This window comes from Nannobrachium achirus, assembly GCF_963921795.1.
Source record: "Nannobrachium achirus genome assembly, chromosome: 7".
NCBI classification, from domain to species: domain Eukaryota; kingdom Metazoa; phylum Chordata; class Actinopteri; order Myctophiformes; family Myctophidae; genus Nannobrachium; species Nannobrachium achirus.
Genome location: NC_137816.1, coordinates 30,587,668 through 30,609,134, shown reverse-complemented (window position 1 = coordinate 30,609,134; position 21,467 = coordinate 30,587,668). Strand labels below are relative to the sequence as shown.

General features: G+C 42.8%; 1 protein-coding gene across 1 annotated transcript in view; it reads left to right on the top strand.

The window, feature by feature from the left end:
* Positions 1 to 21,467, top strand: part of tcf12 (transcription factor 12) — a gene marked incomplete at its 5' end in the record, with an annotated part of 167,199 nt that overhangs the window by 122,987 nt on the left and 22,745 nt on the right. The window contains 5 exons of the mRNA XM_080730519.1: positions 4,228 to 4,327; positions 8,839 to 8,978; positions 10,256 to 10,397; positions 11,431 to 11,501; positions 17,402 to 17,558. Coding sequence (XP_080586645.1) covers positions 4,228 to 4,327; positions 8,839 to 8,978; positions 10,256 to 10,397; positions 11,431 to 11,501; positions 17,402 to 17,558 — 610 coding nt within the window. The remainder of the gene's footprint in view (positions 1 to 4,227; positions 4,328 to 8,838; positions 8,979 to 10,255; positions 10,398 to 11,430; positions 11,502 to 17,401; positions 17,559 to 21,467) is intronic.

Below are 21,467 nucleotides of genomic sequence, written 5' to 3'. Positions count from 1 at the left end.
CTCTTTCCCCATTTGAAGTTGTGACTGCCGTGGCATGAAGATCAAAGGCGGTCGGTACAACAGACATTGAGATACGGTGTTGGGGGGAGGGAGATGGATTCTTCTTACACTGTAAAATCATGAGGGTTAGATCTAACTCTGCGAGTGTACAAATGTAACCAAATGGAGGGGTCCATTTGGTTACATTTGTGCACTCAAGGAGTTATGGTAAACGGATATATATTAACCCTGAGGATTTTACTGGTAAACTTAGGAGAAGCACAGTGACGTTAAGATGTAAGTGTTATAAAGATCCTACTCAACCTGATCATTTAGTTACAATGTAAATTGCACGATTTCTTATTTTTGCACTGAAACGCGCATAGAAATATATTTTGTAAGTTATGCAAACCTGGCAATATTTAGTTTTTTTTATTGAGCATTCAAATACAAATTATTATCTATTATCCTATTTTGTCATATTGTTTCTGTCGGGTGGAAACCTCATACAGTATGTCAAAAACTGTTACTTTTCAGAATTCAAATTCAGAAACGGCACATCAACAAGCTCAAAACGTGTCGCTTAATTCGTGCCACATTTTGAGCTTGTAGATCTGCTGCTTTAGTTCCATTTGTGTGACGCTGTAGTATTTACGAAAGAAGAAAGAACAGGTTTTGAATATGGAGATAAGAGGTTTCTACCCGACAGCAATGATATATAATTGCCTAATTGGTCTTGATGAAACAGCATTTATTTAAGCAGGAAACAACTGGAAACTAAACTGGACAAGGTCCTGTTTGTGGTGAACAACACAAGCGCGATAAACAATGAGGCAAAGTAGTGTTTTCTTTTTTAGTTGTCAGGCTTTTAGCGTGTACTTTTGTACTCGCAGTACAAAAGGGATGTTTTTTTTTGGGTGGGGGGGGGGGGGGGGGGGGGGGGGGGCCTCGTCCTCAAACAAACTGACGTATAGTCACAGTGTTGTTGGCTCAGGACTCTGCACGGTCGTGAGTGACGGCTCTTTAATTAATGTCCTTGTGAAAAGGAAAACCCAGGCGGGCCGGCTCTCTTTCAGAGAGGAGGCCGCCGGAATGGGGAATGGGATGGGGGTGGGGGGGGCACACACCCACCCACCCACCCACCCAGTGTTTGGGGGTTTGGTTTATTAATGCTTTGACTGGTTAGCCCTGGGTACAAAAAAAAGGAGAAAAAAAGGACAATTAGCGTGATATGCTGCCATATGCTGCCCATTGAGGCTCAGGCGGACTGGGAGGCTAACCTGGGATCACCACAGAAGTCCTGCCAGCCCAGGTCACATGTGTGAGGCAGAAGAGAGAGAGAGAGAGGGGGGGGGGGGGGGGGGGGGGGTTGCTTTGATTACACATCCAGACAACAACGTTGCTACAGTACTGCTCACTCAGCAAGACCCGCCTGCCCTGAATGTCAGGCTTAGCTGACTGGAATTCTAGATAGATATTAAGCACACGTGTGCTCGCATGTGTGTGCTTGCTTGTGCAGTGTGCGTGTGTGTGTGTGTGTGTGTGTGTGTGTGTGTGTGTGTGTGTGTGTGTGTGTGTGTGTGTGTGTGTGTGTGTGTGTGTGTGTGTGTGTGTGTGTGTGTGTGTGTGTGTGCGTGCGTGTGTGTGTGTGTGCGTGCGTGCGTGTGTTTGAGTGATTGAATTATACTTCATGTATTTTGGTTGCACTGCACATTTCCTGTCAGCACTATGTCATGAATTGGGTGGTGAAGAAAAACAACTTGCCCCCCCCAAGTAAACAACCTCTGTAACCCCCGTCGCCATCATCATCATCATCATCATCACATCTAGGGGCCTTAGGATCCAACGCTAACATCTGTGCGTGCGTGCGTGCGTGCGTGCGTGCGTGCGTGCGTGCGTGCGTGAGTGTGTGCGTGCATGCGTGCGTGCATGCACGTGCGACATGCATGCGTGTCAGTTAGGTAATTAACCCATAACAACTGGGAAAGCATCTGTGTAATTTTTGATTTTAGCGTTGGCTATTCAAAAAGCCAAAAAAGCACTTTGCCGTGCTGTGAGATTGTACATCTGCTATCTTAGAAATATATATACATTTTTTATCTAAAAACAAAAAAACTACTTGCATTTTGTAGAATCACCAAGAGGTCTTAATAAGTTCAAAGAGGAATGTATGTGGCGAGTGCATGAACACAGCAAGGGGACATACAGACAGGCAGGCAGACAGACAGACAGACAGACAGACAGACAGACAGACAGACAGACAGACAGGTGGAAGCGGGCAGGTGAGATCTGGACAGCAGGTCTGCTTGTGATTTGTGCTACATGACAACATACAGGCCTGGTGCTCTCTCTCTCTCTCTCTCTCCCCCTCCCTCCCACCCACACTCGCTCGCTCCATCTGGACTGGATGAAGTCAGAGAGACCACATCACTGGTGTTTGGCCTCCAGTGTCTTTGATCCTCCCATCTAGATTGGCACACACACACACACACACACACACACACACACACACACACACACACACACACACACACACACACACACACACAGAGCTACACAACAGCGTGGTTTCTGTGCTTTTCGCTCCTTTTCCCTCACCCACCACCACAGCTTTCGCAGGTAGAAAAATAAAGGGGAAAAAAAATGTTTTCCTAAACCTCGTCGCATTTGATCTCTAGCGCTTGTGCAGTAATTTATTTTGCCTAGCGTTTATGGTAAAAAGTGTGTGAGCGAGCAGGCCGTCATTATGCCTCCATTAGATGCCGAGTTGATCTGAAACGTAAATACTCCTGATAATCCACTCCTCTCTGCATGAGCCTGGCAAATGAACCCTGCTTCAGTTTGAGAGACTCGCTGGGTTTTCCAGAGTCATTAAAGTGTGTGTGCGTGCGCGTGCGTGCATGTGCGTGCGTGCGCGTGCGTGCATGTGCGTGCGCACATGCACGTGCGCACACACGTGCGGTTGTGTTTGTGATTTTATTTTTTTTGCTTATGCATGGATAGATACTTATGGGAGGCCACATGTATTTCTATGCCCCCAGTACTGCATAAGTCTGCATAATTTAACTGGGATGTCACAAATGTGTTGAGAGTCTGTGCTGCTGCTTCTCCGTGGGTTGAGACCATGCCAACGCTGATTAACCATTTAACTGCCGTCCTCACCAAGCACAATAGCTATAACTATAATAAGCATAATTGTGGGAGCATCCATTCCACACGGATGGTGTCATTATGGTTAAATGATGTGTACTGTCATTCGCTTCAACGGTTTTTAAAACAATATCCTGTAGTTATAGTGCTTGGTGTGTGGATGTGGCCCATTAAGACCTGTATACTTCCATCATACGACAAATAACAGTAGATCGGCTTTTGCCTCTATTTATGAAACATTTTACATCTTTAACTTGTCAAAACCGGGGAAGCATCTGCGTCATTTTGGATTTTAGCATCAGCGGTTCAAAAATAAATAGCAGATGTACAAGCTCATCTGGTCTGCTATTTTCTTACATTTCTCAAAAATCTCTCTCTCTCTCTCTCTCTCTCTCTCTCTCTCTATATATATATATATATATATATGTGTGTATATATTTGGGGGTCCTTGGCACGAGAAGGTTTGAGAACCACTGCTTTAGAACAGTGGTTCTCAACCTGTGGGTCGGGTCCCAAATTATTTTGGGGGGTCCCCAGATGATTAACTTAACGTGCAGCATTGTTTTCTCTCTCAACACTAAACAAACCAACATCAAGTTTAAGTGTATAGAGGGTATCTGCACATTTCTAAAGTGAAAACTTTTTAATGCTTCTAAAATGACAAATGAAACATTAGTCAAATTGTCAAATATTAGAGGCAGAAATCCAAAAATAACGCCTCGCATTGCGAGGCATTGTGAGCATGTAGATCGGCTATTTTCACAATAGAACCGTGTTATACAAAATGTAATGCCTCAACTCTTAGTGCTTGTAGGGTGGGGGGGGGTTCCCAGTTAAAATATGATTATTTTGGGGGTCACGGCCTGAAAAGGTTGAGAACCACTGCTGTAGAAGGCATTTGTAGAATCGTCCGCAGGTCTTAATGTGTAAAAAAAGAAACATGGCATCAGCTTCTATAGAGTCCATGAACAGCTCTTGATAAGATGGCGTTGTGCTGTATGGATATAGTGACAGCTCTGCAGCCTGACGGATGGGCCCAGCGGTTCCAGATGTTGCCTCCTCCTCGCTAATAACGTTTCTTCTCTTCTCTGGCGGCAGGTGTACGCGCCGTCTCCAAACTCGGAAGACTTCAACAGAGACTCGCCCTCGTACTCGTCGCCCAAACCCTCCAGCAGTATGTTTGCAAGCACTTTTTTCGGTGAGTAATTTAGTTTTTTTTTTGGGACGCACACATCTGCCTGATTGATTGTTTTAGATGCATCCTAGGTAGTATATCGTCGTTGTCGGGTGGAAACCTTGTACGTCCAAAACCGTTAGTTTTTGCATTTGTCATTTAAAAAAAGATTTAAACTAGTGAAGGTGCGAGCCGTTGTGTGCTTGTAAATCGGCTGTTTTCAGCCTTGTATGATGAAGCGGGGCTTTAATTTGCGAAAGAACGTACACATTTGAAACTTGGAGATACGAGGTTTCCACCCTACAACAACAATATATTTATTTTTTGGACGCACACATCTGCCTGTCCCGTCTGATTGTTTTAGATGCATCCTGGGTAGTTTACTGTATATTTAGTAAATTAATGCCCCTACTTGATCATACTACCGTGTCACACAAAAGCAAAGTAGCAGATCTGCAAGCTCAAAACGCGGATAGGTCTTGTAGATCTGCTACTTTTGACACATACAATTCCTCTTTAAATGTCAAATCATTTTGGGGGTCCTTGACATGAACAAGTTTGAGAACCACTGATGTAGTCATTAAATTGTAAAGCAGGGGTCGTCAACATTTTCAGGCCAAGGACCCCTTAGTTGAGAGAGAGATGAAGCAGGGACCCCCACAACATTTTCTTAGATTTTTTTTTTTTTTTTCATTGTTTGACAGCACAATCATCAATGTATTTTGAATTCATGTCAATTTGTGTTTTCAGATATTTAACCACTTGAACCATCAATACTTAATAAACTTGACCTTTCACTCTATAATTAGTCTGCTCTTTTTTCCCTCTACACCAATTCACCAAAGCTCTTTGCCGAAAATAGCCGATCTACAAGCTTGTAGATATGCTATTTCTGGATAAAGTTCTCAGAATATGGACACAATGGGTTCAAGTGGTTAATATAGAAAATTTGAAAAAAGGTTTCTATCACACAAAGATTTGGAGGACCCCCTGCAGTAACTCTGAGGACCCCCTAGGGGTCCCAGACCCCCTGTTGAAGACTCCTGTTGTAAAGCATTCACCCTGGCTATCACAAATTGAGATGTCTTTATGTGATGCTTAAAAAGTGTTTGTCCACCCTTATTGTACTGTACACACAGGACCGTAATGACATGCTTTTTGGGGAGGAGTAACTGTATTCTGTAGAGCTTTGTAACCATATTAAATGACTTGGTAGCCTAGTTTTTCCTGATGTGGCCAGACAGATTGAATTGTTTCTCCTCTGTGCAAACTGGGTTACATATATATATTTATATGTAGGCGGTATTATTTCTTTGTGTACAGTCTGACTTCCAGGTCATAAAAGAATAGCAGAGGCCTTGTGTTATCTCAGCTGTGTGCGTGTGGCAGGACACACAAGACTCATGTTTCAGTCCCCAAAAGCCACAGAAGTATTCCTTCCTTCCACGACCTCAAGATAGGAGCGTAGGGTGGGGGGGGAGGTGGAGGGATGGGGGGGAGGTTATCAGATGTAGGTCTGTGTTGTTGAGACCAACACGGTGTGCTCTGGTTTACTTTATCGGGGATTTAAACATGAACACTAACAGAAATCCACACACAAACAACACACTTTTCTTATTTTACTTGGTCGGCTCTAGGGCTGTCTTCGACACAGGATTTATGAAGTCGATTCGAGTCGCGGGGGTTAATCCGACGCGTCGACGAATCGTTTTATAGTCTACTTTGTGTAAAAAAAAAAAAAAAAAAAAAGTGTTGCTTTAAACCACGTCAACATAATAGAATAATACATTAAGAGATGAATTGAATACACAGTGTTTTCGGTGATATCGGTGCGCGAGCACAAATGTTATCTGCATAGCAGTGTACAACCATAGAGTTATAACACACCGTTAAAACAAATAAAACATCTCCGCTGTTTCAACTCTGCCCCGTCTCTCTGCAGCGTGCAGTAGAGATGAGACATTCGCGAACGATTCCGCTCTCTTGAACGGCTCTTTTAAATGAACGATGGGATCCAGTCCGCAGTCGCGGGACACAGAGCACTGACAGAGTAATGAGTCAGTGTCGAGAACGGATTCATTTCAGAAACAGATCATAAAAAGGTGGAGGCACAGCTCCCAGCTAGAGCCCTCAGTGTGGACATGTCATGGACGCAAACACAGCGAAACACAATCATTCATCATGGATTACAACACTGGAACAATTCAGAATCAGAAGCACTTTAATTAGAAAATGTAACTTGTAGCCTACACTTGTGTATGTTAATTTGACTTTAGAAGATTGTTTACTACTTCGTGGACGCGCGTTTGTGCTGTGGCAGGTTATTTAATATGGGATTTTGACAGCGTGCTTCCTCCTCTTAACGGAACACTGTCCCGGCTCTGAATGTTTTAACGAAGCGGCGGTCTGAACCGTTCTGGCCGTTCCGTCTCACTTTCAACCCGACGCTGGTGCGAGACAATAAATAACTGTTCGCCAATTGCTACTTCTCATTGGAAGTACATGACACCACACCAGTCCAACAGTGCACCGCAGTACTGGCAGTAGTAGGCTAACTGGTGATATAAAAAAATATATATTTTCGCTTCGACTCAAACAATTGGCGTCGATTCCCGGGGCTTAAAACGACGCGTCGATTCGTCGATTTTTAGAAGACACCCCTAGTCGGCTCTGGTTTGAGTTGTTCCCACTTCCCAGTGTGACTTTTTGAGTATACTTTAGTATTGTATTGATGTTGTATTAACATTTTAAGTGACAATCCCGAACTTCTTCTGGGTTTCAGAACCGGTCTGTGGTGTGCTGATCCCGAAGAAGTTCGGGATTTCTACCATATAGCGTTTTATATTATATAACATAACCGCGCCGCCATAGGGAGCCGCTGGTACAAATAGACTCACCGATCTGTTTCCAATGGGCGATGACGTCATCGAGGAGCGAAAATCCTCCATAGCGTCCCATTCTGCAAAAAAGCTGCTTTATCTAAAAAAAATGCCCAGAATCGCTTTTTTTCGCGGCACTATGGACTCGAAATGGTCGGCTGCGGTTAGCGTTAGCTCCTGCATGCTAAAACTATACCATCTGAAGGAAAAATCCCGGTTAGTGAAATTACACAAATTGGACGGTGGTTTCCGGCCGGCTCTTCAAAATAAAAGCGCAGTGGATGGGCGGAAATCCTGGCACTCTACGCTTGGGCAATTCAAAAAATGAAAGCATTTGTTAATACAGTGAACAATGTGTGACTTTTCATTTTCCATTCATGATTTTCTGACGTTTTGAAAAACGGGCCCTTTAAAGCATATGATTAATTACTTTTTCAAATAACTTAAAGCCTTGGCAGGGCTCATTTACACATTTCCTCATCATAACATTTGGGTCTCGCTCCAGTCTTTGAAACCCACTGCGTACCCTCTGTTTTACATCCAAGCAGCTTTACAACCCTATGACACATCAATGCAGTCACATGTGGGTATTACTCTGGAAATGACATCAAACCATCAAACAAAATCATCTGGATGCTATGATGCAGTATTTCCAACGTCTTTTGGTTTTTCCCAAAACAATAATCAATTTTGGCATTTAACACAACCTCGTGTCTATCATCTTGCCCATATGATATGATATTGCTGGTCGTGCATTATAACCACATTCAGTCAGCCTTGTTTGGATATGATTTTCAAACTAAACAAACTGTCACCAGAGCATGCAGCTGGATCAACTTCTACCCAAGGAAAACCTTTTGAAGGAACAGCGTTTGCTCCAGTTCTCTTTTAGAACCAAAATCTTGAGTTTGTGATTTCGTCGCTGCCGAGCAGAAACCTAAAATATCTCCATATTTAAAATCCATTTAGGCCTAGAATTATTGAATGCTTTAACCATTGAAACTAGCAGATCTACAAGCTCACAATGCGGTACCGAGTGCCGCGCTGCGAGCTTGTAGATCTGCTATTTCTTGAAAAATCGTGTCTTTGAATATATATATTTTTAAAGCGAACATTTGTAACTCAAATATTTGCTTCTGGGTGGTCCCTGATACAATATTTTGAGATGGGGGTCCATGTCATGAAACATTTTGAGAACCACTGACAGAAACAAAGGTTTAAAAAAAAAAAAAAAAAACTTTAGAAGACATTTATAGAATCGGGTCAAAATCGGGTCACGATTAAAAACAAATTGCAGATCTACAAGCTTGCTGTGAGCTTGTATATCTGCAATTTCTCAAAAGTTAAAGCATAAAATATTATAATATGCAATAATGCGTACCCAGTCTAAATGGGTTAAACTTTTTGTGTTTAGGTTTTTTTTTTTTTTTTGTAAATTATCACCCTGCTTGATCATAACACAGCGTCACACAAAAGCATCAAAAGTAGCAGATCTGCAAGCTCGAAACACGCCGTGAAGCAACACATTTCGAGCTTTTGCATCTGCTACTTTTGAGTTTGAATCCTGAAAAGTAACGGTTTTGGAAATATGAGGTGTCCAGCCGACATTATTAGACGTTATTCATGTGATGAACTGATGTGTTTATCGTTCATTAGATGGGACCCACAATTCCTCTGACCCATGGAACTCGTCCAATGGGATCAGCCAGCCCGGCTACGGTGGAATGCTGGGAGGGTCTTCATCTCACATGCCACAGTCAGGAAACTACAGCAACCTGCACTCACACGACCGACTGGTAAGCAACATACCTGTACGCAAGAGAAAAAGTAATATTTCTGATCTCAAAGGAGTAGTTCACCCTCCAAAAATACTATATTACCATTACTACGTCAAAAGTCAAAACAAGCTTTTGACAAAAAAAATGTCAAACATTGGCCAATTTATCGAATATGACCAGGATATCACAAGGAGCTACTGTAGTTTATTCTGCCAGTCCAATGCCCTCTCTTTGTCTCTCTTCTACTCCTCTGCTTCATCACAGTCTGGGAAAACGGAAGGGTCTCCCATATTTTCAAGATAAAAATGGTCTAATATTTGTAATTTTGTGAAGAATCAAAAAAACTAGAAAATCTCCGATCATCAAAAGTCATATATCTGCAAGCTCGAAGCGCGAAGTGACGAGTTCCGAGCTTGTCGATCTGCTACTTAAGGCTCATGCATACTCCAGGTGAGGTGATAGCTCTTCACCTTTTTAGTTGATATCGGAAAGTAAAAGCAGAGGAGATGTGTCGGGGTTTGCGCTGAAGCCTCTTCACCCCGGCTAATGACATAATGTTGTAGTTTTCTGACTTGAAAACTACACTGTGGTGATAGCTGCTCACTCCACACTGGAGTATGCATGTGCCTTTACAGTTTGGGACATAATGAGGTTACCACCCGACAGAGACGATATCCTGTCTTCCTCCGGGATCTCCCGATCACCTCAACCAAAACATCTTAATTTCATAAATAAGACGTCAACGTGTGATGTCAAGATGATGCAGTGTCTATGTTAGCTTTGGTCTGAGCTTTGCCAAACGTTGGCACGCTGAAAATACTGAATGACTGTTGTAATTTGTTATCACATTTGTAAATATAGATTTTTGTGTTAATCTGATATCGGCTCGTACCTTGCTGCAATTGGCTACTTCCGGTACAGCATTTTGATTGGACAGACTGGCAGGGATGCTCATTCCATAGCCTAGCCCTAGAAGGATGATTGCTTTGGCCTGCTGTCAGTATGCACAAGAAATACCATGCTTTATTGGCCCAGTAGTATGCCAGATTACCTGCTAACAGACACATACCTAGTAGTAGGCCAGATTACCTGCTAACAGACACATACCTAGTAGTAGGCCAGATGACCTGCTAACACACACACTGATACCTAGTAGTATGGCAGATTACCTGCTAACACACACACTGATACACAGAGGAGCGATTGCATGACCTCATGCATGTCAAGGCGCTTGGATTTTTGTCAGACACTCATACACACACCTGAAATAAAGGAACTTTCAACGTTTCTTTCAGAACTATCCTCCACACTCGGTCTCTCCAGACATCAATGCCAGTCTTCCTCCCATGTCCAGCTTCCATCGGAGCAACGCCAGCGGCTCACCGTTCGTCGCCACCACGCACACTCCGTCTGTCAACGCCACGGATGGGGTCATGGGTATGTTGTAACAGTACTGTATGTCAGGGGTCTTCAACGTTTTCAGGCCAAGGACCGCTTAGTTGAGAAATAGATGTAGCAGGGACCCCCACAACCTGTTCATAGATTCTATATAGTTTCATTGTTTGACATGACAATTATCAGTGTATGTTGGATTCATGTCAATTTGTGTTTTCAGATATTTAACCACTTGAACCATCAGTACTTAACTTGACCTTTCACTCTATACTTAGTCTGCTCTTTTTCCCAATACACCAAAGCTCTAAAAGTCTCAGAATATGGACACTAGCGTTCAAGCGTTGGTTGATATAAAAACAAAAAGATATATATATATCACTCAAAGATTTGGAAGACCCCCTGTAGTAACTCTGAGGACCCCCTAGGGGTCCCGGACCCCCTGTTGAAGACCCTTGCTGTGTGTTAAAAGTTTGCCGCCTGCACAGAATGTGTCAATTAACCACTTAAACCTTGTCGGGCAGAAATCTCCATATCTAACAGTTTTTATTTTTTGAGCGGTGGTTACACCGTCTCCTATACGTGGCTGTGTGTGTATGCGTGCGTGTGTGCGTGTCTGTATGTAGCCTGAAGTACCTTTTTTCACCACACATGTTAAGGGAGGGGCGCTGTTGTTCAGGCCAGGCCAGACACACACACACACACACACACACACACACACACACACACACCCACCCCACACACACAGGCACCCCTCCCCCCCCCCCCCCCCCCACGACCACCGCTCAGTTCACACGGGTGTGATTTTTTGTATATTAGTGCCCTAGTCTCTTTGTGTGTAACGGTATGACAGGTTGTGAGAGAACGTAGATTGTCCGCCAAATGTTGGCGTTATGTTCTCTTCTAACCAGTTGCACATGATGACAAGTGGTTCAATGTTTGCTACTGTACCTGCTCAGAATTAATCCAATAAACATCTCATCTTTAATGCCAGCAGGCCAGGCAGCTACTTTTGTGCTCTTATTTCCTCTCGTCATTTGTCAGAGTTTGCTATTTATTTGTGTTTTTGTCTCCTTAGTTGCTGCAGGTCGGGGGAATGCCACTGGAAGTTCACAGACTGGAGATGCACTGGGAAAGGCTTTAGCCTCGGTAAGTACATTATATGCTGCATGTTCAATTGGGAATTTTGTCATAGCCTAACAGCCCACTGCTGAAGGGAAGTCTATTAAAAATGTAGTTTGAATCTACTATGGTACTATTTTACATATAATGTGGGAAAATCCATTCACTATCTAAAATTGCATTCTCTATTTTAGAATCAGCATTAATTAAGTATACAGAAATCTCCCTACCCCACTCTAGGTTGATCCCTTTTAGGGCGTGAAACCCATGTCCTACCTTAGAGTATATGCGATAGTGGGCTAAAATGTATTTTGATTCCAGAGTGCATTAGAATAATGGCTTGCTTCTCTCTCTCTAAAGAAGGTGACCTCAATGGCCATGTTGGGAATTAAGTGCTATACTGAATGCTGATTAAAGAAAAAAACCCAGAGGATATTATTTGCGGTTGTTTTGGGGTCTAAGCCTGGATAAATGTAGGCTTAAACTAAGAGTGTTCAAAGGAAGGGAATTGTACATCAAAAATACTCTTAAATCCTATGGATTACACCCTATAGTTTGGATAATCAAGCCGTCGGTATCTTATGACATGTTGTTATGCATCTCCCACTTGAACCCCAGCGTCGATATTCTGAGAGGAACATTAGCCAAAAATAGACCATCTACAAGAGTGTGAACTTTTTTAAATAATATATAGTAATGTAGGACACGAAAAAATAGAAACAATATTTACTCGCGACCCATAAAAATTGGTCTGTGACCCAAGCATGGGTCTCGACCCACTGTTTGGGAAACAGTGACCTACAGGATAGTGTTCTTTTCTTTTCTTTTTTTTTCTTCTTTTTTTTTTAAGTCTCGATTCAGCAGTTCTCGGCGGGTTATTCTCAGCACTTTGTTTTATCTGGAAGCGCAAGTTGTTTTTCCTACCCTGGAAGTGGAACTAGCACACAGTATAGTATCAATGAGTAAGACGACCGCTTTCAATCTGCCACTATTATTCTTCGGCTGAAATGCCTCTTGTGGTAAAACAACCATGTTGATGAAGATGAGTTCTTGACTGGAAAGCAGTCCACTTGCCGAAGCACCATTTTAGTTCAAACCATCAACAGTTATGCTCTTTGATACTGATGTGGATGACTTAAAAGTTGGAAAGAAAGACAAGATGGACGATTTTGGCACTGAAGCAAGGGGAACAGCCCTTTGTATAACACAAAGGGAAGTGTTTCAAATCACTAAATCGTTAAATTGTACAAACCACACGTACTTTTCTGTTTAGACATAGCAAAGAGGAGCTCATCTTTCCTACTCAGTCCCTTTACAATTCTCCATGCAATGGCTGGAATGCAGACTTGTCTCTGGGACTGCATTTTGTCTTTTTTACATAACCAAACGATGCCTTTGTATTACATTCTGTCACGCCTGCCTGCATTACTTTTTAACCGGTTTCTAACCATTATAGACCTTCATATTTTAGAGTACTGTATGCTTGTTACATACTGCTGCACACACAAGGCACATACCTTACATAAATGTGTAAGTAACTGACATTCAAGAAATGTAATATGGCAGACTGAAAGCCACATATAAGCCCTGTAGAAGTCATTGTACGATGAATAGCAAAACATAGATGATAAACAAGCTCACAGCGTGTCGCATGACAAGCTTGTAGATATGCTGTTTTAGCCATTTTGTAGAAAGAAAATTAACCCATTAAAACCCGGGCAAAAATCCGTGTCATTTTAGATTTTTGCGTTGGCTATTCAAAAAGCAGATATACAAGCTCACAGCACGTCAGTTCATGCTTGTACATCTGCTATTTTTGAACATTTTTGAAAAATCTTTAAAGTGAGAACTATTGATTTAGAAGACATTTGTAGAATCTGCTGCAAGTCTTAATGTTAACTCACTGAACGCCATAAACGTCTTATACGTCTTTGGACCTCGGTGCCATAAACGTCTTTTACGTCTTTTTAATTAATCAAAAGTTTTATCATTTTTTCATAATTGTAATTTCAAAAAAATCGCTCTAGAAGTTGGCCATATGCCTCCGTGACCTGAGCGATACGGCCGATTTGACTGTAGCACCAGTGTAACACAGTCCGGCGGAAAATCGGTATAGCCGAAGATTGGTTCCGGCCGTTTAAATGTTATCTAAAACGTTCGTTTATACACTTTCCCGTGCATCCCTGACGAACTATAAGTACTCAAAAAACGCAGAAAATTCTCAGGATTCCAGCGGTGCCATCCATTCTTCTCTACCTATCCTTGATCGCGATCGCCAGGGTTCCGAAGTGTTGTAGCATGCTAGCTAAAAGGCCTGGCCAAAATGTAAACAACAGGCCCAAACCAAAAAAAAGATGGACGTCTTCTTCCTTCTTCTGTTAGTTGATCAGATAGTAGGAGACCACCCTCTGGTGGTTTTCAAATGGTATTGCACTCCAGATTGCACACAGGGCCCATCACAGCACACACATATGATGATGATCAAGACATCTTACACATGTTCTATTGAAGCCCAAATCTAATGATAGGATATATATATATAAATATACATGTTTTCCTTTGTAAGAGGGGTAGTGTGGCTTTCGATAGAAGCATAGATTTATATATGTAATTTAAGTACAAAATATGATTTTGGCCCCCATAAAAAGGCAAAATTAAGCAAAATGGCTGGCACCAGTTTTGTAGATTTTGAATAAAGGGTGGCATTCACTGAGTTTAAGTCAAAGTCAAAAAGTGGCCTACAGAAAACATCCATGTTTAAACATTCAGATAATGATGAAAATATAAAAGTAGATCAAAGTAGACTGCATTGGGAAATAGATCATGTTGCTTTTGCACACGCCAAATATCGAAAAAGCGTGCGTTCATTGGGGTGGGGTGGGGTTTGATAATCACAAATTAAGTCTTTTTGTATTTCCAGACTCAATTCTATTAGCATGACAAAGCAGCAGTGAAATGGACACGGTTGGGTTGTGTTCGGGGTGGGGGCGGGGGTGGGGGCGGGGGCTCACAGGGGAGTTTCTAACTGCTGAGGCTCCCCTCCACAGGGGCGCTCTTTGCGGGGTCTTTTGTTCTCCGCCCCTTTTAAATTGGCCGTGCTTATTGGCCCCCCGCCGCCCGCGGGAGCGTAGCCGATGAGGGGGCGGAGCTTCGCTTATTCCAGTAAAAAAAGGAGCTGTGCGTTTGGTTTTGAATTCAGATGAAGTTTCCGTAGAGCACAAGAACAATAGCCAAGTCATTTTGTCTGGGGAGGGAAGGGTTAGAAGTCACGCTTTATAAACGACTCGCTTTCGGGAAAACAAAGGAATATCTGAAGGCTCTTATTCAGACTCACTTGATCACACTGATAATCCCTTTGCATTCCAACTGAATTGAGCATCTAATGTTACACATTATCGCTGTATGTATATGTATATGTTACAGTTAGCCCCATATAGAACCTCACCCGTCGCTGCATACTGTTGTGCTCCGAGATGAGGTCCTAAAAAGATGGCGTAGCGATCGCTGGGACTGCCGCAACAACGATTTGGAAAACACTCAAAACGACATTTTATCCAAAAAGTAAAGGTAGTTCCGAGCTCACAGACTGTGGTTTACCTAACCTCGGTAAATAAAACATCAACCACGGCGTTGGTAAAACTGTATCTGCTACAATGGGAAAGATGCAGTACTTGCACCTGCCGCCGGGGGCTTTTCTGAATTTAATGAGACTAAATAAGCCATTTAAACCGTTTTCCCAACGCCGTGGTTGATGTTTTATTTACCGAGGTTAGGTAAACCACAGTCTGGGAGCTCGGAACTACCTTTACTTTTTGGATAAAATGTTGTTTTGAGTGTTTTTTACAACTCGTTGTTGCGGCAGTCCCAGCGATCGCTACGCCATCTTTTTAGGACCTCATCTCGGAGCACAACAGTATGCAGCGACGGGTGAGGTTCTATATGGGGCTAATGTTACAGTTAGATTGAGTAACTCAGTTAGATCGAGGTAAGAGCACTCGTTTTGACATTCACCACACACCCCTAACACCACCTGGATCAATTCACTTTGATAGTCTCTTATCAGCGCACCTGTGTAATTCTGCGTAATCACCATGAGATGGCGACAACAGCCAGTCACTTGTGTAGTCGCTGACGTCACTCGTTTGCGACCCCTCTTTCTTTGTTTATCTACTAGCCTAGCTCAGCTTTGTTTAGCCATTAGCTTACCATGCCTAACTCTAACCCTAACCCTAACCTTAACCTCAGTAAAACTATGCCTAACCCTAACCCTAACCTCCGTGGGGTGAGGCGATATCATTCCTGCCAACGTTACGTTGTCGTTGTCATTGTTGTGGATCAAAGCGACTGCTTGTTCCGCCCCGCGCCACACGACGAGCGCTCCGGTTCTCGATCTAACTGTTTCTCGATCTAGCGGTGACATATATATACTTCGTCATATGACACTGTCATATACAGTATACAAGTCTCTCAGTGGGGTTTTATACATATTTAACCAATCAAAAGTATTAAAGTATTAAATTACAAGAGCTTGTGAGTTGTGACCAACTAATATCTAGATTGGATCCACTGGAACACAGGTTATTAATATTTGTTTTCCCTGAAAAGTAAGGTTTCCATCAGACGGCAATGGCATACTAAACAGAGAGAAACGTTGTGATGGGAATGGAATGAATAGCCATTACACCCCTCCCTTTAGAGAGCAGCCTCTGAAATTCAGCAGCCAAGCCTCTATCTAGCTCGACTCTCAGTTGATTGAAAAGCTAAAGCCCGGAGATCAAGATTGAATAAGGAGATTATTGATAATGAGTGCATTCTATCGTCCCTACAGAAGTCAAATGGTTTCCTGCGAGCTCAATTTGATATTAACTCAGCAAGAGAAATCTCTGTGGGTCTGCTGTTTTCTCTCTCTCCTAATTAGTAGGAATCCACCCCTAATACCCTGGGCTCTCTGAGACATGTTCCATTATGGAACAAAATATACTCTTATTACACAGAGATGTGTTGCAGGCCTTAATCCAGCATTTGTTTAAACAAATGAAATCCCAGTGGAAGTTTAGGTAATCCTCCCATTTCCCAGCTCTTGTGACTGACATGACATCCTAAAATTGATTGACCTCGGTATCACCTTTCAGGTGTAGGGATGTGTGTACACGCCAGTCCCTTTTGTGCATTAAAGTAAGAGAACGTGTTCCTTTCTCTCAATGTCAATTCTGCGGTTGCAATAGCCCAGTAAGTAGAGTGTCTACCTGTCAGTCAGAAGGTCCCTGGTTCAAATTATGGCTTATCCAGGCTTCATTTAAATTGCCGTACTGAAATCATGTCTTTATTAATTACAGGCAATGCATGTCCACCTCTCAAAGAGGACATGAAATGGCGTTTTGACAGTATTTACTTAAATCTTTTTGACATATGTCCTCATGAAACAGGTGCAGCTTACAACTTAAAGGGCTGTTTTAGCGGAATGCCTAGAGAGGATGCATGGCCAACGGAAGGTCACAGGTTCGATTAGGGCTAAACTGACTGGCCAGGAATAGGGATGGCAACTTATTGCGCGTATTGCATATTGCTTTTCTAGTATCTTGCGTGTTGCATTGCTTGGCCCCCATATTGCTGCGAGCAGCTATATTTATTGTTATGATTATGTGATTATTAGGATTACTGTATATTTATTATTATTACATTAGCAATATATAATGAATATTGTGTACTATTTTAAGACCTGGAAACCGCTCTCAGCATTCTCATTGTGTACAGTACCGCATGTGGTCTACTAGTCTATGCTGGCCAGAAAATGATACCATGCTATTATATAAAAAGGATTGCTTCTGCTGCCTTTAATGATGAATCTCTCTTTCCTGCTCTCCCTCCTCTCCCTCCCGCTCTCTTCCTCTCTTCTCCATCTCCATATCTCCCTCTCTCTGCAACAGATTTATTCACCTGACCACACAAGCAGTAGTTTCCCGTCCAACCCGTCGACCCCCGTGGGCTCTCCTTCGCCACTGACGGCCACAGCAGGCGCTGCTGCTGCCTCAGCAGGTACGCTGATGACTGCCGCCGCCGGCACCCCTTCTGGAGGAAGGGCAGGTAGAGCATCAGTCTTCACACCCCCTCCCCACCTGAAACACACCGCACAGCAGACACCTTGATCACATCCCCTTCTTAGACAAATACATCATGTTGAACTCTGTGGTGCGCTGTGTTTTGAAACATCTGTAGAGCAGTGGTTCTCAACCTGTGGGGGGGTCCCCAAATTATTTTGGGGGGTCCCCAGATGATTGACTTAATGTGCAAAATTGTTTTCTCTCTTAACAGTAAACAAACCAACATAGAGGGTATCTGCACATTTCTAAAGTGACAATTTAAGGTATTTTTAATACCTCTAAAATTACAAATTAAACGTTGGGCATATTGTCAAATATTAGAGGCAGAAATTGTAAAAATAGCCGATCTACATGTAGATCTGCTATTTTCACAATAGAACCGTGTTATACAAAATGTAATGCCTCAACTCTTACTGTTCGTCAGGGTGGGGGGGGGGGGGGTTCCCAGTTAAAATATGATTATATTTTGGGGGTCGCAGCCTGAAAAGGTTGAGAACCACTGCTGTAGAGTAGAAAGATAGTGGTGCAGGTCGCTGCTTTGTCATTAGGAATATTTTAGCCCCTTAGACCAGAGGTTACCAAGCTCAGGGATTCTTAGTCTACGAACGACTAGGCCATGTCTTTGCAAATAATTATTGTTGCTGTCTCAGATAATTATTTCGCTGTGTATTTTCAAGAATAGGAATTTGCGGGTAAATGTGAATTTTGGTGGAAGTGGGCTTTAGGGCTTCTAACCTGGCGAGACGGGTTTGAGTGCAGAGCATCTAGGCTGAACTCATGTCCTTGGTATGACACATGGATTATTTTTCTTTCTGCGTGAACCGTTGATCTGAACGTGCTTCAGAAGCTCTTGGATGTGTTCCACGCTGAAACCCTAGCTCCTTGTTATTCCACGGCGGTCAAAGAGCCTTGTTATAGCTGTAACAACTCTGCGGCACAGCAACTGCTGATGCATTCTGGGACTGAGGAGGTATGGCGATAAGACCTCAGATCTAGTTGTTTGGGAGGGAGTAGCTTCATGTGTTTCTAGTTTCATCGTCTGATTTAAGCGAACATTGTTACAGTGTCACAGAACGATGCTCTTCATCACCACAGCGGTTTTGTGACAAAAAAGTGTCTCGTCTTACATCAGTGTTGGGGGTTAGGGGTGCAGCGGTTCAGTCAGCCCACGGTTTGGTTCGTACCTCGGTTTTTGGCTCATGGTTTCGGTTCGGTTTCGGTACAGTAAAGATTGAAAAATAAAAAGAGAAAAATCCAAAATGTTCAGTTTGCTTTAAAGCTGGGGTGCCATCATTACCCATTTTTCCCCCCCTAAAACATGAGAATCAGGTATTATGATTATACTAGGAGGAACATGCGATGCATACTCCGGCTTCATAACATGCTACTGTGGACTTGCAGACAGACAGACAGGACAGCAGTGGGTATAAACACCCTAGCGATATGAATGAGGAATAATGTGGCTTGTCAAACAGGCTGACAGAAGCCAGGGGAGAATGAAGTAGAGAGAGAGAGAGAGAGCTGAGGGAAAGCCCAGCGTGTTGTTTCAGCCAGCAGTTGTTGCCCTGTGCGGTAATGTAGTGGCGACAGCTGTCTCCACGTTATGTCCCCCTCCCCTCCCCTTAGCCTCAGCTGTTGCCCTGGCCCATGGACAGCTGTTACACCCCCCCCCACCCCCCATGGACCGGGCTGCAAAATACCTCATTTATCTGCCAGTGGGTAGATTTTTTTGGGGGGGGGCAGTGACTCAGCTGATGATGTGGAGGACTGTGACGGCCTCACAACAGGGACATCACTACCCCGCTATCACCCTGTTCTTACACCAGTACATCTCTGCAAGGGCCCAGGGATACATGCCATACCTGGGAGAGTGGAGATGGAATACCCTAAAACCTTATGCTTGTACCCTAAACCAGTGGTTCTCAAAGTGGATTCCATGGACTCTGTTGGTTCCTTTAGGCGGGTCTTAAAGGTGATACACCATGCATTTAAAAAGTATTTATGTCATATTGTTTATGTCCCAAAAACGTTTTTCAAAAGGTTTGAGGCTAAATTACCACTCCTGAATAGAGAGCCTCTCTCATTTTTGAATGGCTCTCAGAGCATTTCAGCTGCACTACCACCTTTGGCCTGAACTGCGCCACCCCCCCAAAAAATCTTTTTGAAAAAAAAAAAATGTTTTGAAAAAAAGATTTTTTTGAAAAAAAAAATGTTTTTGAAAAAAAAAAAATTTCTTCAAAAACGGCCGATGATGACGTCACAATCGGCAGCAAATCTGGATAGCCTGTTTTGAGAACCCGTGGGATACTTTTAACCTTCGCCTTCTCAAAACCAGAGAAAGACACAACGGTCAGAAATGGGACTTTGTGAGGATAGAAGGTGCTAGTGGGACCCCAAAAAAAGGTTTTAAAATAGGAAAAGTGAAATTTCATGGTGTATCACCTTTAATTGACCCATTCAAGTCTGTAACTCTGACAAATGTACACTGTCAAAGTTAAGGGGATACCTTGAAATTTGAAAGTTTGAGAAACACTGCCCTAAACCATATAGAGGGTATGCGCGTGACATCATCATCATACCCGGAAGTTATGCGGAAACGCCTACTGAGTTGCAAAAAACTACTTTCTAGCCTTGACAGCCCATACATCCAAAAAGAAAAGTCTTATCTGATCGCATTAAAAGATGTTATCTTGATGTGGATCTTTTATTTTGAAAAATCATGCGAGGCAATGACAGTGTGGCTACGAAAAGCGGGTCAAACGTTATGGAAAAAGATAGGAAATTATGAATATCGACCAATCAGAGAAGGGGTGGAGTCTGTATAGCAATATCTCAAAAGTTACATGGGAAAAAGGAAAAACTTGACCCTGTAGATATTTTCACTTCCTGTTTGGCAGTGAAACATGGAGGTTTGACGCTTCGCCACGGTCACGGCATTTTACGGAAACTCACGCTTTAGGGGGTGCTATTGAGCCATTAGGCCACGCCCCGTTTTTAGGCCGATACATTATTAAATTTTTGGAAACCAAACCATGTATAGACTATAATATCCTTCTACCCTAAACGAAATGATATTCCCCAAACTACATACGTTTTCACTTATACCATGATGGAAAGCGTGGACTCCCAAACCACATACTGTACAGTATTGTAGATTATGTTTTATCCAAACCATGTACAGACTATTATCCTTATATACCCCAATCTATACTCCAAACTATGTATAGACTATGCTATCCTTATGCCTTGAACCATGACTATATGTTATCAATAAACCATTTACAGATGATGATGTGCTTTATCTTTGGATTGGAATATACCGCAGATTACAAACAAAATCTAAATTTCTTTTCAGTCTATAGACAATAAATTAAACATTTCTTAATTAGGTCATTATTTCTAATTTAGTGTTTAAACAGGTTTTAACGGACCATTGGGAATATTGAATAGATTCCCCTTTTTTCCCCCAGATAGAGTTTGTTTCATGCTTTTTACCTTGTGTTTATGCGTTGGAGGTTTATTTGAAGAAGGACTATACATTGAGATCGGCCACCAAATATTTTTGGCAGGATGTTACCACTCATCCATCATTAGGACTATGTCCGCGCACAGCACATTACTCAAGGCTGGTTTTGTTCAATTAGCTCTCTCTGGTGCACGTGGGGACCAGAGCCCCAGGCTAATTTTTCATCGCCGCCAGCCAGCCAGCCAGCCAGGAGGGGCTTACCGAGAGTTCCTGTCTGAGTTCACGCCAGGGAGAAAGCAGAGCCGGAGAGAGCGAGCAGAGCAGAGCGAGAGAGGCTTTCTCATTTCCTCTTCCAAAGTAACTTATAATAGCCTGTTAATTAAAAGCGTGCTTTTCTTTTCTCCTTTTTTTTCTTCTTGTGGGTCT